Source organism: the organism of the source record quoted next, unplaced genomic scaffold (assembly GCF_019419815.1).
Source record: "Pyrus x bretschneideri cultivar Hongxiangsu unplaced genomic scaffold, Pyrus_bretschneideri_v1 Contig45, whole genome shotgun sequence".
In the NCBI taxonomy this organism is placed as follows: Eukaryota; Viridiplantae; Streptophyta; class Magnoliopsida; order Rosales; family Rosaceae; genus Pyrus; species Pyrus x bretschneideri.
Window position 1 is genome coordinate 1 of NW_025999779.1, and position 23,747 is coordinate 23,747.

The 23,747-nt window shown below is 38.3% G+C and overlaps 1 protein-coding gene and 2 pseudogenes across 1 annotated transcript; 1 reads left to right on the top strand and 2 right to left on the bottom strand.

Moving 5' to 3' along the window:
- Positions 1-646: 646 nt before the first annotated feature.
- LOC125469756 lies at positions 647-5,009 on the bottom strand (annotated as a pseudogene).
- Positions 5,010-15,239: 10,230 nt separating this feature from the next.
- Positions 15,240-17,436, top strand: LOC103930181 (annotated as a pseudogene).
- Positions 17,437-17,693: 257 nt separating this feature from the next.
- LOC103930170 (EG45-like domain containing protein) lies at positions 17,694-18,706 on the bottom strand. The gene is made up of 3 exons (XM_009339471.3): positions 18,375-18,706; positions 18,002-18,284; positions 17,694-17,910 (listed from the first exon to the last, which is right to left on the bottom strand). The coding sequence occupies exons 1-3, from the start codon at positions 18,478-18,480 to the stop codon at positions 17,904-17,906; spliced, it is 396 nt and encodes a 131-aa protein (XP_009337746.2). The 5' UTR covers positions 18,481-18,706; the 3' UTR covers positions 17,694-17,903.
- Between the last annotated feature and the right edge of the window lie 5,041 nt (positions 18,707-23,747).

The following is a 23,747-nucleotide window of genomic DNA, read 5'->3' on the forward strand; positions in this document are numbered from 1 at the left end:
ATAAGGGTATTGTTCGTGATTTGATTACATACAACACTCTAATCCAAGGTTTCTGTAAGGAAGGCAAGATAGTAGAAAGTATGAACTTATTCCGAGAGCTCCTGACTCAAGGCTTACAACCATCAACTTACTCCTACACCCCACTTATTGAAAATCTTTGTCAGGTTGGAGCTGTACAAGAAGCAAAAAGTTTGTGGAATGATATGAAGAATAGAGGTTTGGAACCAACTTTCGGCACTCAAAATTATATCATCATTGGATTGTGTGATCAAGGAGATGCTGCAGAGGGAATGGAATGGTTCTTAGACATGTTAAAGAGTAAGCTTAAACCAAAGCGGAAAACTTTTGAGAAACTAGTTGAATGTCTTTCACAAAGAGACAGGTTGGATGATTCTTTACTTGTTTTAGACTTTATGTTTAGGGCAGGTTATACACTGGAAGAACACATATGTTATTCTCTGGTCAATAAGCTTGGTGGGGAGAACAACCATTTCGTTGAAACATGTCTAGGGGAGATCTTAGAAGAAAAGTGTTGTTCCAAGTCATCTTGATATGTTCCTTGCAACTTCTGTATGTTACTTCTTTTTTACTGGAAACTTCTGTAAGTTGATTTGTGGCTTTCTTTCAATTGTTTTACGGCTGATGATTATTTTGCAGCTTGTTTTGTATGTTTGTTTATGACAGAAAAGCTCGAATGAAAGTTTGAGTTAATGGATACTGGGGATTCCCAAACAGCAGATTAGGGATGAATGGGGAAAGGGTACGACATTGTTTTGAGAGTTGACATCCAGGGTGCTCAGACTCTGAGGAACATTCTTGGGAATTCGGCCGTTTTCATAAATTTGATGGCGGAGAGTGAGGCCAAGAGGCTGATTGAGCGGAAAACTAGGAGGAAATTATTGATTGGGAGCTAATATTATATAAAAAAGACAGATGCGGATGGGGTTTCTTCCTATTTAATTTAATTTTTAATTAATTCCTTTAAGATTTTATGGCTTTTCATTTTATTTGCACGCTCATAGGGTTTCTTTCTATTTAATTTTATTTTTAATTCATTTCAGATTGTATGGCTTTTCATTTTATTTTCTTTAATGTTAGTTAAAATCCACATAAGCATCCATGTCATTTAATGAATAATAAGAGCCCTTGGATGTCATTTGATCGATCTAAAGGTTTAAAAAGAGTAAAAATGTTTGTCCCTTTATCCTATCCTTATATATATATATATATATGTATACTCTTTTGTTTTGTTTTTTTTTTTTTTTTTTTTTTTTTTTCTTTCCAAGGTATGAGAAGATATGGGATACCTAAATTAGTTTATGTTTCCGCTCCTTGGAAGCTCAATAAATGCGAGACCACTAGGCTGCATGCCGTCGTCTGTATATATAATCAAAATATTCAGAAACCAAAGCGTCACGGAAATATATGGACGGCCCTTTCATGTTTTCCCATACATATTTATCAACCTTGGAAAACCATCCGTCCAACAGTACTTCAACTGCCACGAATCTCAGCTATATAAATCCAACCCCTTGTGCCCGTCTAATTTCTCAGTTACTCAGAAGTTTCCTTTGTGATTAGGTCCCAAGGGTGAGTTGAGGCTTTACTTAGATGGACTGGCGGATGCAGATGATGTTACTTCGTATGTGAAGGAGCATCCTTTTGGCCAACCTGCAATTACAACTGAACATTCTGATTGGGGTTTCTATTCCAAGATTATAAACCATTTTCAGAAGGATTGAGATATTGCAAAAATTGCCCCCATTGTTATGAAGAAGCTCGAGTGGTTTGAATGTTCGATTTTATTGTGAGTGCTATGTTTTGCTTTTTATTTCCCCTTCCTGTGTTTGAACAGATCTTTGGCCGTTTCAGCAGCCGTATGCCTTTGATTTTGGGAGTTGTATGAGTATGGCATTCTTCTTTAGATGTGATGCATGCCAGTTTGTTTTGTTCCCGTTTGGTGGCTTGGACTCAACAAGATCGGAATTCAGTTTGAGGTAGGGCCATTTGGGATTGCTATGCTTTTTTTAATAAATTGCTTATGATAATTAGCTGCAAAATTAAGTAGTTGAGCGTTTAATAAACTGTATTTTTAAAAATGTTTTGAGTATGAAAAACAATGTAAAAGAAGCATCTAGAAGTATAAATAATGTCATTTTTTAAAATAATAAGCTTATTATAGAAATTATGAAGGCTCAACTTTGCTTTTTTATTAAAGCAACTTTAAAAATAACCTACAAGTTATTTAGAAGCTGCTGTGTAAAGGTCATTACTTTTAAAATAAGTTTATTTTTACCAAATATTCTTTTACTGTTTAACTTTAAAGTGAAGCAGTTTTTTGTTAAAAAAATAAAAAATAAAAAAAAAAAGAAAAAGAAAAAGAAAAGAAACAATACTAAACTGGCCTTACTCTTAGTCTAACCCCACTAAATAAGACTTGTACGATACAATACGTTGAACTGTTATCCAATTTCTTCAAACAGTAATTTAATTCAATTGAAATCCGAATTACTAGAATTTAACTGAATTGATAACCATTATCTCAGCATGTTAAGCTAAAATAGATGCTGCAAATGTTTCTGTTGTCCTACAATCTGAAGCTGAAACTATCCACTACTGTCACTAAAATCTCCATCTTACAACAGTAAAAATGAAAAATTGATTAGTTTGATGTACGTCCTGCTGTGTCTTCCCATCTGCGGTGAAGCTTCATCACTCTGCAGCATACATATAATAGGTACCTTATTCTAAGCACCGGTTACAGATACACCAGGAACAGATGCGCCATTCCAGCTCGCATTGGTGGACATAACATTGGTGTTGTGCATTTGAATCATGCTTTCATCTGCATCTCCTCCATGGCTCTGTGCCGGTGTAGGGGATCTCGAGTTCAGTCTGGTTTCAGTTTTAGGCTGTGCTTGAGATATCGCTGTTGCTGCTATGACTGTATTTGGAGCAGATGAGATTGGGGAACCTATTGTATGCTCACGATAATGCTTCCTGATCTTATGAGCCTTGTATCCATTTGGCATGAAGCTTCCAACCACAATCTAACCACAAACAACACAACTTTGTCAAAACCTTTTCCAACCACAATCTGACCTATTTTCCATTTGGCATCAAGCTTCCTGATCTTATGTATCTGGTATCCATTTGATATTATTTTAGTTAAAATGCATAATCCCTTGTGCTTATCCCAAGCCAATCGTTTGTTGCCATGGCGGAAAATTAAAACGTATGTTAGCGCGCAATTGACTTGGAATACCGCTACCCTGAGGGTAATTTGGTATTATGGTCAGAAAATGAAAAGGACATGTTTCGCAATTCAAATAGAAAGGAGTTTACTTGGATAGGCCTGGCAGCTGCTAGCACACCAGCAATGCCACCACATATAACGCGACCGTCGGGGCCTGCCAAGGAGACACATAAGCCGCCAGTTCTACCTTTTACACCACCAGTCTCAGTGACTGTAAATGACCCAGATAAAGACAATAACTCAAAGCGGCCCTGCAAGAAAGTTGAATGTTTTTAGAGGATGCTAAACAAATCAAACACCCTAATGACATACATTTTAAAGACAACAGTTGCAGAAAAAACAGCATCAAATAGCAGAAAGCAGCAAAACTGTAGTTAAAAATTCCTAAGACATATTACTTGTAAGCAATTCCAACCAAAAAAGAAAAGGGGCCAAGTGATGTTGACAGAAGGAGATGTGAGATTATACCTCATAGGTGAGAATGCCGCCAGAAGAACCCCGTTGGCGAATGGTGACGTTAGAAACAACTCCATTTGCAAAGAGAACGCAAACGTCTCGACCCTTCTGAGAAATTGAAAATATTTTGCTTGCAACATCCTGCATTCCCACAATTTTTATGTACCCTTTTGTCAGTTTTTTCATGCAACCCACAAGATCTAAACCGCGGAAAATCCCAGAGAGTATAGGATACTCGGGAACACGAAAGAATTTTTGCAGTTGAGGATGAGTGAATAGAGGAAATTTTACCTCCCAAGAGCTAACATTAACCGCACGTGGTGTGAAGTCCCCACCAGCTGTGTTTGCAAACAACTCTCCTGCCAAAATAAGTGAGACTGATTTTCCTAGTATCCAAATGAACTATTTAGCCAGAAAGGGTCTGTTTGGTTGGTGAGAAAATACAAGAAAACAAAAGATAACTTAACAAGAATAAACGAAGGTTCCTTTTTTTCTTCTATTAGGTAGATAAGTTGAGCTTTATACATCAGAAACAACATCAACAACAAAGCCTTTTCCCACTAAATGGTATCAATTATATGAATCCTAGAACGTCATTGTGCTATGTTATGTCTCACGTCTTCCGTTATACATCAGAAAATGTAGAAAAAAAAAAAAAAAAAACAAAAACAAAACAAAACAAAACACAAATGAGTATCAACCCAACCAAGCACCAACCACATTATCCTAATCCCACTCAAATTTTCTTTCCTTTTTACAGCATTTTCTCGGTAACCAAACAAACAAACACTGAGAACCAAAAAAGATAAAATAATAAAAAATAAAAAAATAGCTTCGAACTTTGTAGTACTGCTAGTCCTTCCTATTGATAAACTTACCCACAGAAGCAAAAATCTGCCAGTGGCCGGATCCAGAAGGCCTCCCCCTTCCTTTTTTGGAAGAAGATGAAAAGTCAGAGGACGGAGGGGATGAAAGATAAAACCCGGGCGGCGGCGGTGGGGCAGCGCCACCCTTAGTTTTGTCATTACTACTATTATACCCCGGCCTCAAATTTCCATCTGCATCATACTTTCTGGGCCTCCCTCTCTTCTTCTTCCCAGAGAAATGACCACTCCCAACACTCGCTGCTGCTGCAATATCTGTCACTTGGGTTGTTTCCAAGACAGGGGTGCTATCGTAATTCTTGTCCGAGCTCACCGTGGTGTCGATGGCGGCCGCGGCCGCGGCCACCATGGACATACCCACCGTCTGAGTCACTGGGGGTGACTCGGAAAAAAGTGCTTTCCTTTTCCTCCATAACGAGAAACAGAGGAGGAAACAGAGAATCTGATGAAATGGCGGCAGAAGTAGAAGGTGGTGATGTGAGAGAGAGTTTATACAAACGTTCTTCCCTCCATTAATGGAGGAGAAAAAGACTGAAAACTGCTACTTTCAGATTTTCTTGTCTGGACTTCCAATGTCTCTCCCATCCAACAAAATTACCGTCAGCTCTGTTTATCTAGTTGAGAGTGTGATTACGGTTTTATCCTTATTTTTTTTAATAAAAGATATTATTTACACTAAATATGATGATTGATGAGTGACTTTAAGACTGTTTATAAACTCCTTTCTTCGTTTTGTTTTCGGTTATTTTAAATTTTCTTTTCTTTTCTTATTTTCATGTTATTAATTTTTTATGCAGACCAAAACAAAAGTTTAGTGAAAATATTCGTGATTTGACTCATCTGATAAGGTATAAAATCTTCATTTTTTAATGAAATACGACCTTACAATTACCATATTATTGTAATTTTCAATTTTGAAGTTTTATTTTTCTATTTTATTCTGAAAATAAATTTAAAAGAATAAATTTAAGAGCATATGATGCTTTAACACAGTGACATAAAGTAATATTGTTTATGCGTTTAGGTGAGTTCTATCCCAACCGATCTCCCTTCTCCTAATATTTAACAATTTAACTCACTAATAATGTCATTTGTAAAAATAAAAATAAATAATTTTGAGAAACTAAAGAAAATTTCAACAAAAATAAGCAAACCCTTTATTTATGGCAAGATCCCATAAAAAGGATAAAACATTGCTTTCATTTCAAGTTATTTTTTATAGGGTATTAACCAATTTATCCCTAACCTTGTAAGGAGATGCTAATTTACTCCCCTGAACTTTAATTTTAGTCAATTACCCTCTGGGACTTGTAAAATTAGTCAATTACCCCTATCGTTAGATTTTCCAACTTTCCATCCAATTACTCTGCCACGCGATGTCTACGTGAACAATTTTTAGGCTAAAATCCACTGAAACCCAACCCTGCTTGTTTTCTTACTCTGCATTCTCATCTTCTTTCTCCATAGCAACTCTTCCAATCATCCAACAATGGTCGTTGCGAGGCTCGACAAAGATGAAGAAGAAGACATAGAAGAAGGAGCCGATAGCAGATATATTTAGGATTATTGGAAGAAGAAAGTCAACTAAGGTTAAGGCTTATACCCACTGTGCAATCTCATAGGCTTATATCCATTGTGCAATATGATAGCCCTTGTTCCTAGGGCATTGCTTTAGCGTTCCTTCAATCCATTGATGGTTTCTAGGGTCATCTTTCTTGTACTATTATGATTGTAATTAGCTGGTTACCTTTTGTCCTTATTCAAGGGATTGTAATTAGCTGACTAGGACTAGGCGTAAATCAAGGGGACATAGGAGTATGTTCCTTTCTTCTTGTACATATATACTAATTAGGACTCTTGTACAAATTATGATTTGAATGAATATTGAAACTCTCAATCTACAACATGGTATCAAAGCAGTGACCCTAACAGGCCTATTTCTGTATACTTTTCTGATTGTTCTTTGAGCTGTTTTTCAACCCACAACTATGGTTGAACAAAGCTCTATAAATCTTGAAGGAGAAAGTTCCCACATTTCTCCACCTTCATCTTTTTCTGATGTTGATGTCTACCCAAACCAACATCTTAGTTCAGTTCTTTTAAACGAGTTTAATTATCTTCCTTGGGAAAAGGCTGTTACATTAGCTCTAAGGGGAAGATCTAAACTCGGCTATGTCAATGTGGCCATTCCAATGCTTGAGATATCTTATTCAAGCTATGATGCTTGGTTGTGCAAGGACTGTCACATCCCGGCCCGGGGCGGATCACTTCCCGGGCCCGCTTCACCACCGTAGCATGATATTGTCCGCTTTGGGCTTACTATTCCCTCACGGTTTTGTTTTTGGGAACTCACGAGCAACTTCCCAATGGGTCACCCATCATGGGATTGCTCTAGCTCCCTTCTCGCTTAACTTCGGAGTTCCTATGGAACCCGAAGCCAGTGAGCTCCCAAAAGGCCTCGTGCTAAGTATGGATGAGAATATACATATAAGGATCACTCCCCTGGGCGATATGGGATGTCACAAGGACCAGCTGGTCATGTCTTGGCTGCTCAACTCAATGGCGAAAAATTGATGAGTTTTTCAGTTATTCTGAGTCATCTATGCATCTTTGGAAGAATCTCAAAGAAATGTATGGAAACCAGAACAACTCAGCTCGTTTTCCAACTGAAGAAAGATATTTCTGGCTTGCAGCAAGAAGGATGATAGGAGGATATTTATGCGACTTAGTTAGCTTGTTTTCTTGCATTTACATAGCTATTTTCTACTTATTAGAGTGTTTTAGACTATTTTCGTGTGTTTTCAGGTTCAAATGACAAAGTTGGTAAGAAAGTGCAATTTGGAGCATTTTAGAGCAGTTTTGGGCTTGGAATGGATAGCACATGCATGGAGCAAGGTGGATGGACGTTCTTGAAGATCAAAAGAGGCTAGGAATGTGCTCAAGAGTTGAAGAAATTAATTCAAGACTTGGAAGATAAGGAATCAGCTAAGAAGATGGAAACATTATCCAAACCACCTTATCTTATCTAAACATTATCCAACCTTATCTTATCTTATCATATCCTAATCTTATCCCACCTTAATTCCAACTACAAGGAGGAATCTAAATGACATTAGGATACCTACAAATCAGGTTTCTAGAAGCCAAAGCTCTATCCCTAAATCTATGCCGCATCCACCCCTTCAAGAAGCCATGTTTCCTGTCGCGAGGACCATTCCATTTCATCCCTAGAATCTGAATGAGAAGTGTCTTTTTCCTTTGTTGATTTCGAGTCCTAATTCCCCTCATTCTCAGCCTTTGCCATGCATTCCCTTCTCTCTATAAATACCTTATGTCGCAGCAATCATAAAGCACCCATCTCTCACCACAATTCACACCACACATCCATCATACACACAAATCTCTCTTGTGCCGCAGCCTTGCAAGGAGAAAGGAGAGGAGACCCTTGGAGCCGTGCCTTGCCATTCAAGCTTGGATTGCTGGAACGTTCTTAGGTGTATTCTATCTTTTGCTTTCAATGTTTAATTTAGGTTATCTTTGTTTAAGTACGAACATGAGGAACTAAACTCGTTTTAGCTAGAGGTGGATTCAAAGCCATGGACATATGTTTGATATGAATTGATTTCCTCCAATTATTGTTTCATAAAACATGAATGCGATTTGCTTATCTATTTGATTGATAACTTATGCTTATATGTTGATTAAGGATGCATACTTAGTTTGCATATATGAATTTGATGCTAGAATATAAGAGAATTTCACCTAATAGTTATGAACTTATATTTATAAGTAGTGGAGGCTGCTAGTCACAATCGCGTTAAGTAAATCCATGGCAGGAGTATCATGTAGTTCATAGTTACGAATGTCATGTCAATGCTTATGGTTTTCATATAACTTAATGATCTTTGATATGTATCTCTATCATGCAGTTCATATAAGGAACTTGATAAGAATAATTTGATTGCGTCGCTGAGTCTAATTCAATGAAATTAGGAAAATTTGATGGTTAATTTGTGCAGTTCACGGTTAACTTGGGGCATTGTCATTCATGGCTTATAGGAATAATAACTGGAAATCGATTTGTATGCATATGTGTCATGTGTGGAGATGAACCCTCTAGCCAGCCATTCACCCATTAAAACACCCAATTTCGTCCAAAGTTGTTTAGAGTTTTTAAATCTGTTTTCTTTTACTTTAAATTCGTCAAAAACCACTTCCCCCTTTAATTTTGTGTCTTTTAGTTAGAATCTGTTTAAATTGGTTTCTTTTTAGTGTTTTGAGTCAACATAAGTTAGAATTCGTCCAAATCACCCTTTAGTCTTGTTTTTAGTCAATTTGTTTGTTTTGTGCTGTTTTGAGTCATTCTAGTTTGTTTTAAGTCATTAGAGTCTACTTTAGTGTAATTGAGTCTAATTTGAGTAGATTAGCAGTCCTTCCTAATCTCTGGCCTAGAATGATCCCTACTTTCATATAGACAACCCTTCGTGCAACATCTTGGAAAGCTAACAACCATGTCGAACGAATTGAATGTCTATCATCCCCACACCATTGATGATATGGTGCTAATAAAGAAGGCTGAGGAAGACAAAATCTTCCAGCTTTTGGCAAGTCTCAGTTCTGAGTTCGAAGACCTTCGAAGTCACATTCTGATGAACCCTGATGTGCCCTCATTCTCTAGTAACACAAACCCTGATGTTTGTGCTACTATTCTCTAGTGTTTGCTCTTATTGCAAAAATGAACACAATTAGGGTGCTATTATCAATTGCAATCAATCATGCATAGCCTCTTTTTCAAATGGACATCAAGAATGCCTTCTTGCATGGCGATCTTGAAGAAGAGGTTTATATGAAACTTTCTCCCTGTTAATCTCAATCCAATGACACAGATTTGGTGTGCAAACTCCACAAAGCAATTTATGGTCTAAAGCAATCTCCTCGAGCTTGGTATGCTAAGCTTAGCTTTGTTCTTGAACAAGTTGGATTTCGTAGGAGTCATGCTGATTCCTCCATGTTTGTTCAAACTAGTTCAACGGGAAAATTGATGGTGTTTATATATGTGGATGATCTTATTGTGACAAGTAATAACGTTCCAAAGATCACCTCCCTCAAACAATATCTCAGCAACAAATTTGCCATCAAAGATCTTGGAAAGCTCAAATATTTTTTGGGAATTGAAACGGCACAATCTCGTAAAGGTTTTATTTTAAATCAGCGCAAGTATGTCCTTGATCTTCTTCAAGAAGCTGCAATGACAGATTGCAAACCTGCTTGAACACCTTTTGATACCAATCTCAAACTGGAACCTTATGGTGATCCAGTCACTAATTTGAGATACTATCAGAAGATGGTTGACAAACTCATCTACCTTACCATTACACGCCCTAACATCTTTTATGCTTTGAGTATCGTCAACTAATTCATGCATTCACCAACCATGGCCCATTTGAAAATTGTCCGTCACATCCTTCGTTATATAAAGGGTTCTATTGGACGAGGAATTTTAATGAAAAATAATTGACATACATAGCTTTCAGGATACACCGATGCCAATTGGGCGGGAAACTTCATTGATCATAAATCCACCACTGGTTTTTGCACCTTTGTGGGAGGCAATTTGGTTACCTGGAAAAGCAAGAAGCAACGCTTTGTCGCAAGGTCCAGCGCCGAGGCTGAGTATTACGCAATGGATTCCACAGCATGCAAACTCATTTGGCTCAAGGGTCTTCTCCTGGATTTAGGCTTCTCCCATTGTCAATATCAACGCCATCGCTCGGGGACGATAAGGAGAAAGTGTGTCGTCTATGGAGGGAATTTGGGAAAAGGTTGAAGATTGATAAGGTCTGCATCAAAGGTGTGGGAAATTAAGAGATTGAAGAGCCACAATTTGGGGTTTCTTTGGTGGGATTTGATGTTAGATCCCACATCGCCCAAAGGAAAGGATCCTCTATGCCTTATATGTACATGCCTACCTCCATAAAGCACAAGGCCTTTTGGGAGCTCATTGGCTTCGGAGTTCATCGGAACTCCGAAGTTAAGCGAGTTTGCGTGAGAGCAATCCCATAATGGGTGACCCACTGGGAAGTTCTCGTCTGAGTTCCCAGAAACAAAACTATGAATGCGTGGTCGGGGCCCAAAACGGATAATATCGTGCTACGGCGGAGTCGAACCTGGGATGTGGTGGAACTCGGGTCAGGATGTGACAATTTGGTATCAGAGCCAATCCTTGGCCAGAAGTGTACCGACGAGGACGTCGGGCCCCTAAGGGGGGTGGATTGTTAGATCTCACATCGCCCAGGGGAGAGGATCCTTTATGCCTTATATGTACATGCCCATCTCCATATAGCACAAAGCCTTTCGGGAGCTTATTGGCTTCGGAGTTCATCGAAACTCCGAAGTTAAGCAAGTTCGCGCAAGAGCAATCCCAGGATGGGTGACCCAATAGGAAGTTCTCGTGTGACTTCCTAGAAACAAAACCGTGATGGCGTGGTTGGGGCCCAAAGCGGACAATATCGTGCTACGGCGAAGTCGAGCCTAGGATGTGGTGGAATACGGGTCGGGATGTGACATTTGAGGTAATTCGGATTTAATTGGAATTTTCTTCATGTGGGGAAGGAATTCAAGTTGGGGTGGGTGAAAAATTGGGTGGAAAGTTGAGAATGGGGGTAATTGACAAATTTTACAAGTTTAAAAGAGTCATTGACTAAAATTAGAGTTCAGAAGGTAAATTAGCAGTTCGTTACAAGTTGGGGTATATTAGCTAATACCTCTTTTTTATTGATTCAAATATTGTCACTAGAAAATTACTTTCATGCTTTTTATTTGGGTAAATTACACAAAACCATCTCAACTATAGGTTGAACTACAATCTTATACTTCATATTTTAAATATTGCAATGTCATACCTTAACTTATGAATTCATTGTAATGTCAGACCTCCGTTAATTTTTTTGTCAATTTGGCTATTAAATGCTGACATTGGCAGGAGCAGGATCCAACTAAAATAAAAATAAAAAAATCAATTCATTTAATAATGAATTATTAATTTTTATTTAACTATTAAAATTAATTAATTTAACCATTAAAATTAATTTATAAAAAAAATAAAAAATAAAATAAAACTTCTGAGGAGGACAGAAACAGCACACCTCCTCTTTAAGGAGAACCAATCTTTCCAGCCCTCCCCACCTCATCTTGCGCCGCCCTCTCCTTAATTAAACAGAACACGTTCCACAGTATCGTCATTGCGTGCTTCGTCGCCGCACTCAACACCTTTCGCAGCCTCTGCACGATCCCCGTCACGCACTTGCCATCCTTGCATATCTTTCCCCGCCCCTCCTTCACCGACGACACCATTTCCAACACCTTCAATGCTTCCTCCACCTCCACCGTCGTGGAATTTGGGTCCTGCTACAACTTGGATAGTAGCTTCACTGCTCCTAAACGGATAAATCTAACCTTCACTTTCTTCGGGTTTGACAGAGCGATTAAGCAAGAGAGATTCACTTCAATGTCGGTCGAGTCCTCGTCGAAATTGATGGTTTTTCCAGGTCCTCCTCTGTGGCAACGGTAACCACCGAGAAAGATTGGCCTTGTCCCCAATCGACACCATTCCAACATAGTCCAACTTCGATAACTCCACCGATTTGATTGTCCTGGGCAAAATTTCACTGTGTGTAAGGTTTTGCTATATGGGTTGTACTCTTTTAAGCTGGTAAAAAAATGGGAAGATAGAGAAGCGAGGAGAGAGGGGGAAAGATGTAGAGAGAGTAAGGTGAGGACGAAGAGGACCACGTTTTGGGGAGGGAATTTTTTTAATTAATTTTAATTGTTAAATAAAAAATTAATAATTTATTATTTCAATTGGGCTCTGCCCCTGCCATATCAGCATTTAACAGCTAAATTAACAAAAAATTTAACGGAGGTATAACATTGTAACGAATTCATAAGTTGAAGTATGACATTGCATTATTTAAAACATGAGGTATGTCATTGTAGTTCGACCTATAGTTGAGATAGTTTTGTGTATTTTCCATTTTTTTTAATTAAGAAATATATATTAATGGGAAAACCCTCGAGTACAACTGTTCCCTACAGAATCAAACCGAAGAGCAAATGATGGAATACAATGATCCCAAATATGAAAATCAGTAATAAGAAGGTATTAGCGAGCGAAGGCATCTACCACAAATATAAATATGTTTCTAGTCAATGCAATCAAAATTGGTCGTCGTCCACTTGATATCTTCAATAATAGGAACCAGATTCCATGGTGTCGTGCCTCGATCCAACACTGACTGAATGACCAACTTAGAGTCATCTTCCACCATATTCTTTGTAAAGCCCTTCCTTGCAAAAAGAAGGCCCTATTTGAGAGCCCTAGCCTCCACTTCTGAAATAGTAGCACCATCCAAATTTAAAACTACACCTCCAATAAGCTGTCCATTATAATTCCTTAAGACAAATCCCACCGTCGCCTTGTCCCCAACCACCGAACTGTCAAAATTTAACTTAACAAAACTCTTATTCAGTGGATCCTGATAGGATTTGTAGCAAACACAGAGAGATTAAATGGTTAATTACGAAAATCTTGATCCTTTAAGAGACTGACATCGGAGCATTCCAATACTATCTGCTCAAGCTTGCGCTGCACACACTTGCCAACCGGCTTAATTAACTACTATTTATAGGTCTAATTTTAATTATTTAATTCCTTGTATCAACAATATTAGATGTAGGGGTGTGATACCCTATTTTACTTCTCACACACCATTTTAATTTTCGACCATCAGATCAGATAAATTGAAGAAGATCAACGGACAAAACTTATCAAAGGGTGTGTGAAAAGTAAAATGGGGTGTGTGGATAGCATACCTTAAATGTATATACAATTATACATACACGTTCATGTAATTCGAAGAGGAACAACCATATACCTGAGTTTTCCCGGATAATAGGTCACCCTCTCCCCGAATCCCCTGAAAGTTAACATTCTCATGAGCTTGCTTGTTCCATGTCATGTCTTGCTCCCATTCAGATCCTTCTCTTTCTCCTGTGTCGGCGGCACGTTTCCTGCAATCCACAAAAATAGGAGAAATCAGGTTATATAAATCAATTCAACAACCTGATTTAAGCACAGAAGACATTTATATCAAGCACAGAAGAAGCCAATTCAACAACAAAGGCTCAAATCAGGATGTGTAAATCAATTCAACAACCTGATTTAAGCCTTTTATTTTCATACATAGAAATTTAACCCTATTTCCTGGCGTTTGTATGCTCATGCTGATGAACTGCTTTTCTCAACAGTTCAAATAATAATGGACAAAATAGGTAACATCACTACTTTTCTATTTCTCTGCAGTCTACAGATCTAGCTTGGCTCTTATTGCTTCAAATTTTGTGAAAGTTCACTAAGCAATGCAGATGTAGAATTGCAACGTGTGTAAGATACACAAATGTGGGGACGTTATGGTGGCTATCTTTATCCCCCGCAAACAATTCGTACTGTTCCCCAATTCAAATTTAATATGCTACGTATCGAGAGGAACCTACAGCCACAGAGAACTTAGTCAAAATAGCAGATGCATAATGAGGCTGCAAACAATCATTTCATATGGTAGTGCGATGCTTTGCCAAATAAAGGACCTCAGTCTCTGTGCTGATATACCATAACACGATATTAAACTAACATGCAGATATCCTCAACAAAGAATATAAATTCTAAAAAAGCAATTACTCGAGCTGAAGACTCCTTGCTCAACTATTAAGTATCAACCAAACACCAGATGCAAGTGGTCAACAGATTCATCAGCACAACAATTACACAATCATCCGTGGGCTTTTCATTTAATTGGTCTGATGCTTAAGTTTTAGCTTCCTAGGGCATAAGTTATCCGTGGTTTTTCATTTAGTTGGTCTGAATCCACTCCTTTTCTCACTTTTTTGCTTATTGTGGAATACGGGTTATGTTTTCTTGGGTGATCTTTTTAATTGATTAGTTGGTTTTGTTGCAGGTTAGAGTGGCCGAGCTTCGAAAATTACTGGTAGAACTCGAACTGGTGCGTTGCTAATAATAACATTTTGTATGCTGCAGGGACTTAGTATTTAGTTCTGCACATAGCTTTTTCACACTGAAGAATTAGTCATTTTGTGAGCACATCTGATGTAAGTACTCTCTCTCTCTCTCTCTCTCTCTCTCTCTCTCTCTCTCTCTCTCTCTCTATGCATGCATCGATTTGAAATTAGCTCCTCAGGTATTAATTGATTCCCCGATTCAAACATCAATTTCGTTTAGTATGTTGTTAGTTCTGCTGCTAAGTTAGTAGTATTTTCTTAATCATCGTTAAAAAGTTGTTATTGTGGAGTTTAAACTCGAGCAGGATGAGTAAAAACAACAAAGATAAGTTATGTGCAAAGCCGAAAAGGATTTAGCAGATGTGATGGACTGATTTTTGAAAGCTTAGACGAACATATTCACCTGGGGTGAATGGAATTTCCTGCTTCTGCTTCTGTTTCTGCTTCCATTCGTGTGTGATTTTGGATTTGCTCCAGTATCTTTGCCTATTAATATTTCTGCAATTTGTGTTATGCTTTCACTTCAATATCTATGTCGTTTAGTTTGTGTGTAATTTTGTTGTTTATGTTTCTCTGTCAATGATGTTAGTTATTCATTTCAAAATGCAATTTCTTCTTCACCAAGGAACTTTATAAATTTGCATGCATCTCTTCCTGGATTTGGAGATTTCCATGACAATGAATCTGAACTGGATGAAGTTTCTCCAGAATCTGCCAGAGACTCCAGAATCTAATGATGGTCATAATTCCTCTCTGGATAAACAGACTGATAACAGTTTGGCTGTTCGTGATGTCCCTGCAGAATCAAACCCAAGCAAATCAACTACTTGTGACCATTCCAGATCAAAAGTATTTGATGATGGTCATAATTTCTCTCTGGATGAACAAACTGAAAGTAGTTTGGCTGTTGGTGATGTGACCATGGCCTCAGCATCTTTAGAAAATACGGAAGTTGTGTCTTCACCTACCTGCTACCTGCCAGAGCCTGAAACTAGTTTGGAGAATTCATTGGAGTTGCAAGCAAATCAAGTTGGTATCAAATAGTTGCCAAGAGATGGAGCAAGGGATCACGCATCAGCCAGAAGCTGATTTAAAGTGTTCTCTGATGGTTCAATCTGATGAGCTTGATGTGGAAAGTTCGGAAGAAGATAAGGCATCATTTTATCAAGTCTTCGATCTGTACAGGCAGGGTCTCAAAACCACATGGATTCGGAGAAATCCAACCACTTACCATTTATGGATCAAATCAATCAGGAAGTATGCTTGGATGCTTCCCCGGAATGTCATCCTGAATATCTTCCAAGCCATGCTTTAACATCAAAGTTCTCACCAGAACCATTAGACCAGAAACTTGATGTTATGTAGCAAACATTGGAACCATTAGATTCTACCCTTCCTATATCAGTCCTGCCCATTGAAGCTATTGTAGTCAATCTGGAAGACGTCACCATGGCCACCTTTACGACCAATGCAATGGAGGATGGGAATACAACATGCTTCCCTTTTTTCAGAGAGAATTGGTTGGAGTTGGTTAGGATTCTTTGCTGCCAATACAGCCATCGGAATCTGTTGAGAAAGCTCAATTTGATATGCAAATGCCACAGAGCAAGGTGCTGCCACCCCAGAACCCATTTTTGCCTCTCACATCTGAAGAAGGCGAGAATTTCCAACATGTTTCTGGACCTGTAATGGGCAATGTGGTGGATCCTGCCCCGTATTCATTGCGTTTACCAGCCATGGTTAATGATGCTAATCATCAATACAATTTTCCTGATTGAAGGGGGGCACAATTCTCAAACTCATTTTTATCGTTACCAGAGGTATCTCATGATAGGCCAGGAAGTAATCACTTTGCTTCAGAGGGAGAAAAAGTTCAGACTGGTTCGAATCTATTCACTAGACTGAGCTCTGAATGTACAACTTCTACACATGACCCTGAATCTTCTCATGGATCTATTATCCAGCCTGTGCAGCAGGTAACGCGGGAGACAGGTATCGAGCCCAATGTACTTCAGCATTCACTGAAAAAATCAGAATCAGAACGGGGAGAACCTCATTCCACGTCTGTGACAGCACCACCAATGGTTGAGCAGCCTCAGCATTGTATGCCAATATCAGGGGGAGAAACAGCATGGTCATCCCATAATTCTGCTGTGATGTCAGACTGTGAAGTTGGAAGGTGTAATGGAGTTCCAGTTACTAAGATCCCTCGTCCCATATATCCCCTTATTGATGCTGTTGCTGCTCATGGCCAAAGCAAGGTAAATCACAATCATTTTAAGATGTCTGTCTTTTAGCACATGCTCTTCCTGCGATTTATGCTCTACAAAATACCTTTCCGACATGTTGACATTTTGCAGTTGGGAAAAGTCAATGAACAAGTTCGGCCTCAGGTCGAAGCTAAGGTAGATGAAAGAGATTCGTTGCTGCCAAAGATAAGAACTAAGGTTAGAGCCGTCTAGTTTTGTTGTACTTGCTTTTGCACCACTCACCTTTTCCCCCATTTTGGGCTCTCTATTTTCGAAGTTAAAGACAACCTATTTTTGTCGTTTTAGTCCTTCAAATTGAAGCCTGCAACGGTGGCAAAATCTTTAACAGTGACAAGACCCAGCATTCAGGGTCCTGCAACCAACTTGAGGGTTGCTGCTATCTTATAGAGAAAGCAAATGCAATTCACCAGGTTATGATCGTGCTACAAAACTTGAAGAAGAAGAAGAGGAGAAGAGTAGAATGGTGAGCAGTATTCAGATGATCCGTTGAAGTGATTCGTAAATCTTTCTTTATTCTTCTGATGTATATGAGATTAGTTGTACATAAGATTTAAGATGCATATAAAAATGTGTCAATTTCAGTACCAACAAGGCAGCAATAAAGATTGAAATTACAGTTCACTATTTTATAATATGGTTGAAAGTATGAGAGCTAAGTTTTAGGATTTAGAAGCGTTGGCTTTTGGATATAGTTCCTTGAAAAAAGTAGAGCAGAATGATGGTGCAGCAACAAAACACATCGAACATGAAGACTTCATAAACACAGACAAAACATCTCATTAATTTTGCCAAGAAAGGACTTTATTGACAAGTACAATCGAGCAGAGGAGTCCTATGAATGTTGTACCTCGAACTGTGTCATTCAATCCTATCTGCTGGAACTTTTACAATTCATAATATAAAACATTTCAACGCGTCCACCTTTGGTGTATGTGAAGACATCTTCGATGATGCTGTACAGTCTCATATCCTGTATATCAAACCATCGGCATTTATATTAGTATATAATGAACTGTAAGAGTACAAGTACAAGAGAGTGCAAAATTTAGATTGATGTTTACTCGACATATTCAACGTTGATTGGTGCAGAAGTAGGGTGTGAGATGGCTGCAAAAGCATCGGTTGACATGGCCATGGCAGAAGGGCAAGGAGATTTCCGGCAAAGGTCCACCACCTTCACCTCGACAGTCTCACCAAACTTGCAGGGCATATCAGGTCCACTCAGGCACTTGATTTTATAGACCCTTCCGCACGCGGAACCACCATCCCACAACCCTTCACTCACGGCCGCAAATAGGTAACGCGGAGGGAACTGGTCTGGCCTCCGCCCAAAGCACCTTGTAGCTGCACAATTACAATATAATGGCATAAGAAAACCCAAACATACTGGATATATTTATCTTTATTGCGTTGAGATATATATTGCTTGCTCACGTATATAAGGAGGGCCGTATGAAGTTGCAGTCCCGATATCCGCAGAAACTAGCCTAGCTACTGTGCAGAATAAGCTTAACACCACTGACAGGACTAAGAGGTTCATGCTCACGGACTAAGATCCTCTCCGGATTCTGTACCTTCGGAGCGTAGAGATCAGACAATTCTCCGACGATCAAACAATCCTGGTAGATTTTCGTGGATTTGGGCGCTGCGATGAATTGGGGCACACCACTACAATGAAGAAGAGCCCGGCGTCGTGACGTAGGTAAGAGTCACATCGGAGTAAGCAATTGACACAAGTAAGTAATATATTATATTTAATTGGCATTGGAGATCCTCTCTCTCTCTATCTCTCTTTTTCTCGCTCTACCTCCTTCTAGATTCCAAAAGAATGATATCATTCTAAAATTTGACAATTTCAAGTCAAAGGGTTTAATACCTCTATAACGGCGGCAGTGGAAAACTAAATGTACAATTTTTCACAAGAAAATAGAATGTACGATTTTCATAAGAAAAATAAAAATACAAACTCTTATTACGTATTTTTCGATCAATTGTATCATCTTTATAATAAAAATGGAACTTATATGTGTTGGTAGACCATACGTCTATTAGAAAAATAATATAAATAATGATACAAATATGTGACAAATGTATCATTACTCTCAAATAAAAGTTACAATCTTTTGTTATATTTTTCTTTTATGCGCTTAAAACATATTTGTTTAACCAAAATATATATAAGATTACATTCATTGACAATTTCTTCTTCTAGCATTTTTCGAGCCAAAATCATGAAGCACGCGTTTTTGAATTAATTAAATGCTTCTTTTTTTTGTCAGAGAATTAATATGGCAAAAGATAAGTATGTTTAATGAAAAAGTCCAGGGGGACGCTGGTCTGTTTTCTGGTTAAATCAGACAAATTCATATAATTTTGAAGATATTGTTTTTATCTTTTTAATTTTGAAGATATTTTTTTTTTTTTCGTCAAACGTTATATTTTATAATAAATTTATCAAAACAAATGAAGACAAAAAATTTGATGTAGAACGGATAGCAAATTCAAATTGATATACTCAACTTGACTGAGCATATATGCGTTAACTTCTCTAATATTAGATTTTTCCATAACTTCCAAGAAGCAAATTTCTCTGCTCACGCCTTAGCCAACCTTGATCATCGTAAGCACTTCAATCAATTGAATCAGGGATGTCCCAGTGGCTTCTCCTTGTAAATTTTTATTTCTCTTTTTTTTTTTAGCCAAAAAAAAGAAAAGAGAAAGACGGAAAATTTGACTTGCCAATTAGTAACGGAAAGTTTGACATGCCAATCAGGGATGTCCCAGTGGCTTCTCCTTGTAAAATTTACGTCATGTGACAGTTTGACACCTGCTTTCAAGCACGTTGGCTTCTTTCCTTCTTCTTGCCGTCTCGCATGTCGGCCAATTGCATGTATTGAATTAATTAATCAAAGTATTGTCTTTATTCTTGATATGATTTAAAGCATACCACAAAGTAACACACAAATGTCCTATTGATTTTCCTTAGTAATATTAAGATTTGTCAATTATAGCATATAAAAATAAGGGTCTTTCCTACAGAAGATTGTTTTAGGTAACTACTTAAAATGTTAGAAAAACTAGGTTGATGTCTCTACTGACCAGCCATCGAAATATAATTATTAGATCTACTTACACTTATCTAAAGTCTAAGAAATTTTATATGCAGACACTAGACACACAAAGGTACACTTGCACAAATTTTTGGGATTTTTGAAGTTGATTTGCTATTTAAATTAAATCGAACAAAAACAGGACATAAACAGATTTTAAGTAATTCACAAATTAAGAAAAACGAGTTAGGGGGATTGTTATCCACCACCAAATAATCATGCAAACATGTTATGTTTCATTCAAATTCCTTTTATTTCCGGATGAAGATGCTCAAGTTGGCTCAATGTTAGGACTCCACCTATTACTCTTTCTTATGTAGTATGTTAAGAGAATGACGTTTTCAACTTAACTTAGTCCCTAACATGCACTTTAGAATGGCGTGTTCATAGATTTAAAAAGTAGAAATCATTAAGAACGAAAAGAGTTTGAGTCATCACAAGGCATTGTAAGTACCGACGTTGTCTTACTTATCCTAGAAATTGGTTCACATGTTAATTGCAATTAACAAGTACAACTCTAGAACATATGTAGGTCCTCCTTCAACAAGGGCAGGCACACACATATTCATAGTATTAGAATCCTAGATATGCTTACTAAGTATGCATCCGTAGAAAACACATAAAGAATTCATCACTGACATAAGTAGTGAACCAATTTTCATCCATTCATAAAAGCAATTTAACGAAATGTCATAACAAATTTGCAATCATATTTGGAGCTTCAAAACAGCCCCTAACTACTAAAAACTTAATTACACATCATAACTGAAAAACAATCTAAAATAAACATTGAAACTTAAAACAAAGAATTCATGGAAATGGGATTCGGATGGGATGGGATTCGGATGGGATGGGGTTGCTGGGATGATCCCCCCTCCCCCTTTGCTATCGAAGACCAGCTAATTCCATATTCTCCACCCATTTGTGTTCATGATTGCTGTTGGCATTTTTTAAACCTTTTTCATTAGTTTTCTTATTTTTGGGAGTTTTAACGAAAAACCCGCTGTACTATTCACTTTAACGAAAAACTACATTTTTACACTAAAAGTCAATCCTGGTACTATCCATTTTACCCTTTATTTTATTCTTATCATTAAAACTCAAAGTTTTCAAGCTCTTTTCATTAGCTTTCCTATTTTTTAAAGGAAAAGTTCCACTTCACAGTGGGCACCCGTGCTGTGAAATCCCGTTCTCGGATTACACTGTAATAATCTATGTATTTGTATTATTGAGATTTTTATTATTTTTCGGGAAAGTATACTAATTTATTGGAAACTAGACTTCAATTAAACTAATTATGAAGAGTGAAGTTTGGAAAATTATTATTTACTCATGGACCTTTTGAAGTCACAAGTAACGTTTTCGAATAGATCTCAAACCCATAAACACATAGACAAAAGTCGTTTGCAAGTCCGAATTATAATGGTATAGTTACGGACGTTTGAAATTGTGAACTATAGATTGTGGGAATTACCCACATGTGGGTTAAAGGCAAGGGAAAAAGGGGAACCAATCAGATTTTACGGAAGGGGAAACAGCCCAATCAGAGGAGGGCAAGGAGGGGGAAGGAGAAAGACCCGAGTTGGGTTATTTTTGACCCGCGAAACTCCAATTTTGACCCGGCCATATCTCCTTCATCCGAACTCCGTTTTGGGTGATCTTGGTGTCCATGGAAAGCCCTTGATGAGCCCTACATCTTTGTAGTGTTGGATTTCCCAATTTCTTTCCCATTGTTCCAGTTCGAAGCCACAAACCCACGGGTGTTCCGGCGGCTTTATCCCTTTTTTCCGGTGGCTCCGGCAAGTTTCACCATCCATGACCACCACCAAAAGACTCCCCTCAACCCCAGGAACAAAGCCCAAGCGGTGTTGCAAGCGTCGGAGTCTATTGGAAGCCAAATTCAAAACATACCTTAGGGTTTCCGCGGTTCGTGGGCAGTTTGGGGTGTTTTCTGGCCAAATTGGCCTTGGCCGTAGGTATAAAGTTTACTCTGCTCATTGAGATCTTCATTCCTGTAAATTTTGGTAATTTTTGGAAATAGTTGGATTTTTCAGGCAAGTTGGGGCGGCCAACCGCCACCCACAGTGGCAGCGCGTGGCCAGGGGGCCGTCAACGTCACTCTTAAGCTAAATTAGATGTCTTGAGCTCAGTTTTGGTAATTGTATGACATAAGTTGATGGTTGGAACCTAAATTAAATTCTCTACAATACGTTAATTGGTAAAAGTGTGAATCGACGATCCAACCGTGGAACGTCACCAAACTTTAACATATGTGATATGATTATTATCTTAATTTCTTATATTAGTATCTTTTGTGAATATGAATTGGTATTATAATTATGATTTCTATTGAAATGTGAATTTTATATATTTAGCCATAGACCTTTGCTAATTAACTATGATTTGGCTTGTGTATTGGTGTTGTGATATATGTGTGTGTGTGTGTGTGTGTTTGATTAACTTTTTAATAATGTGAATGATAAATATGATGAATGTTATGACAATTATGGGATCTAAATATTGTTTGATAATTATTTGGATATGCTTGTCAACTGAATACCTATGTGAACTTGGCATTACTACCTAGGGCTAGGCAAACGGGGCCTGGACCCGCGGGTAGGGGCGGGTCCAAGCGATTCGGGGCAGGTACAGGGCGGGTCCTGTTTTTAAAATTCTGAAACGGGGCGGGGCGGGGCGGGTCCATGTTATTTACGGGGCGGGACGGGTCCTAATTGCTGAGGAAACGGGTCCCCGACCTGAACCGTTTCCACCTTCCCAAAATTTGTGATTTAATCTGATCCGTTGATTTAATCTGATCGCACTCAAGTCAAGAGTCTCAGACTCTGCCTGCCAGACTCCCACATTCGACACCCCACTCCCCAAATCTCCTCTCCTCTCTCCTCTCAGACCTTGCTCGATCGCCCCCATCTTTTTCCATCGACTCTCCCTACTTTCTTGTTCTTTCTCTCACCCCTACTGACTCAACTCCCTGAGACTCATAGTGAGTCAGTGACTGTCGACCTCGACTGTGTCTGTCGACATTTCATCAGGTAGCCACCATCACCATCGCAGGATCGTCTCCTGACTCTCCTTCAATCCTCCCAATCGCGAGTTCCGACCACCACGACACGGTCCACACCAACCTCGCCGTCGAGAACACTACCATAGTCCTGCAAATTCCTAGGTAATTTATGAATTAGGGTTTCTGATTTAGGAATTTAGGATTTTTGCATAAGCTTTTCAAAATTTCAATTGATTTAGGAATTCCGTGGGTTTTTGATTTGGGAATTTAGGGTTTTTGGGGCTATGATTGCATAAGCTTTTTGATTGATTATATGGACTGCTGCGATTTGATTACTTGCAGAAACTTGTTTATTGGTTTTGAATTTTATGGATCTGCTTATAGATTGTAGATTTTAAGTTGTTTGGTATTTAAATTTGCAGAAATTTAAGAGTATTTGATATCCATAGTTTATTGGTTTCGAGTATTTGATATCCACAGTTTATTTGATATCCTTAGTATTTGATATCCATACTCCATAGTTCTCAGGCTCTTCTCTTTCTGGCTCTTTTTCCATTTTTCTGTCCCTGCCAATCAAATTCCCCATAGCTCAGTAGCAGTGAGAATAATTACTTCCATGAATAATATATATAGGGTGGTAAGTTTCAAGTTCAACTTTTGTCCCTAGATTTTGTT

What these genes read in the sequence shown, in the direction of transcription:
- LOC103930170 (XM_009339471.3), bottom strand. Translation starts at nt 18,480, where the DNA reads ATGAACCTCTTAGTCCTGTCAGTGGTGTTAAGCTTATTCTGCACAGTA. An exon ending in ATACGGCCCTCCTTATATAC is followed by an intron (nt 18,285 to 18,374) that starts GTGAGCAAGCAA and finishes GTAATTGTGCAG; the next exon opens with CTACAAGGTGCTTTGGGCGG.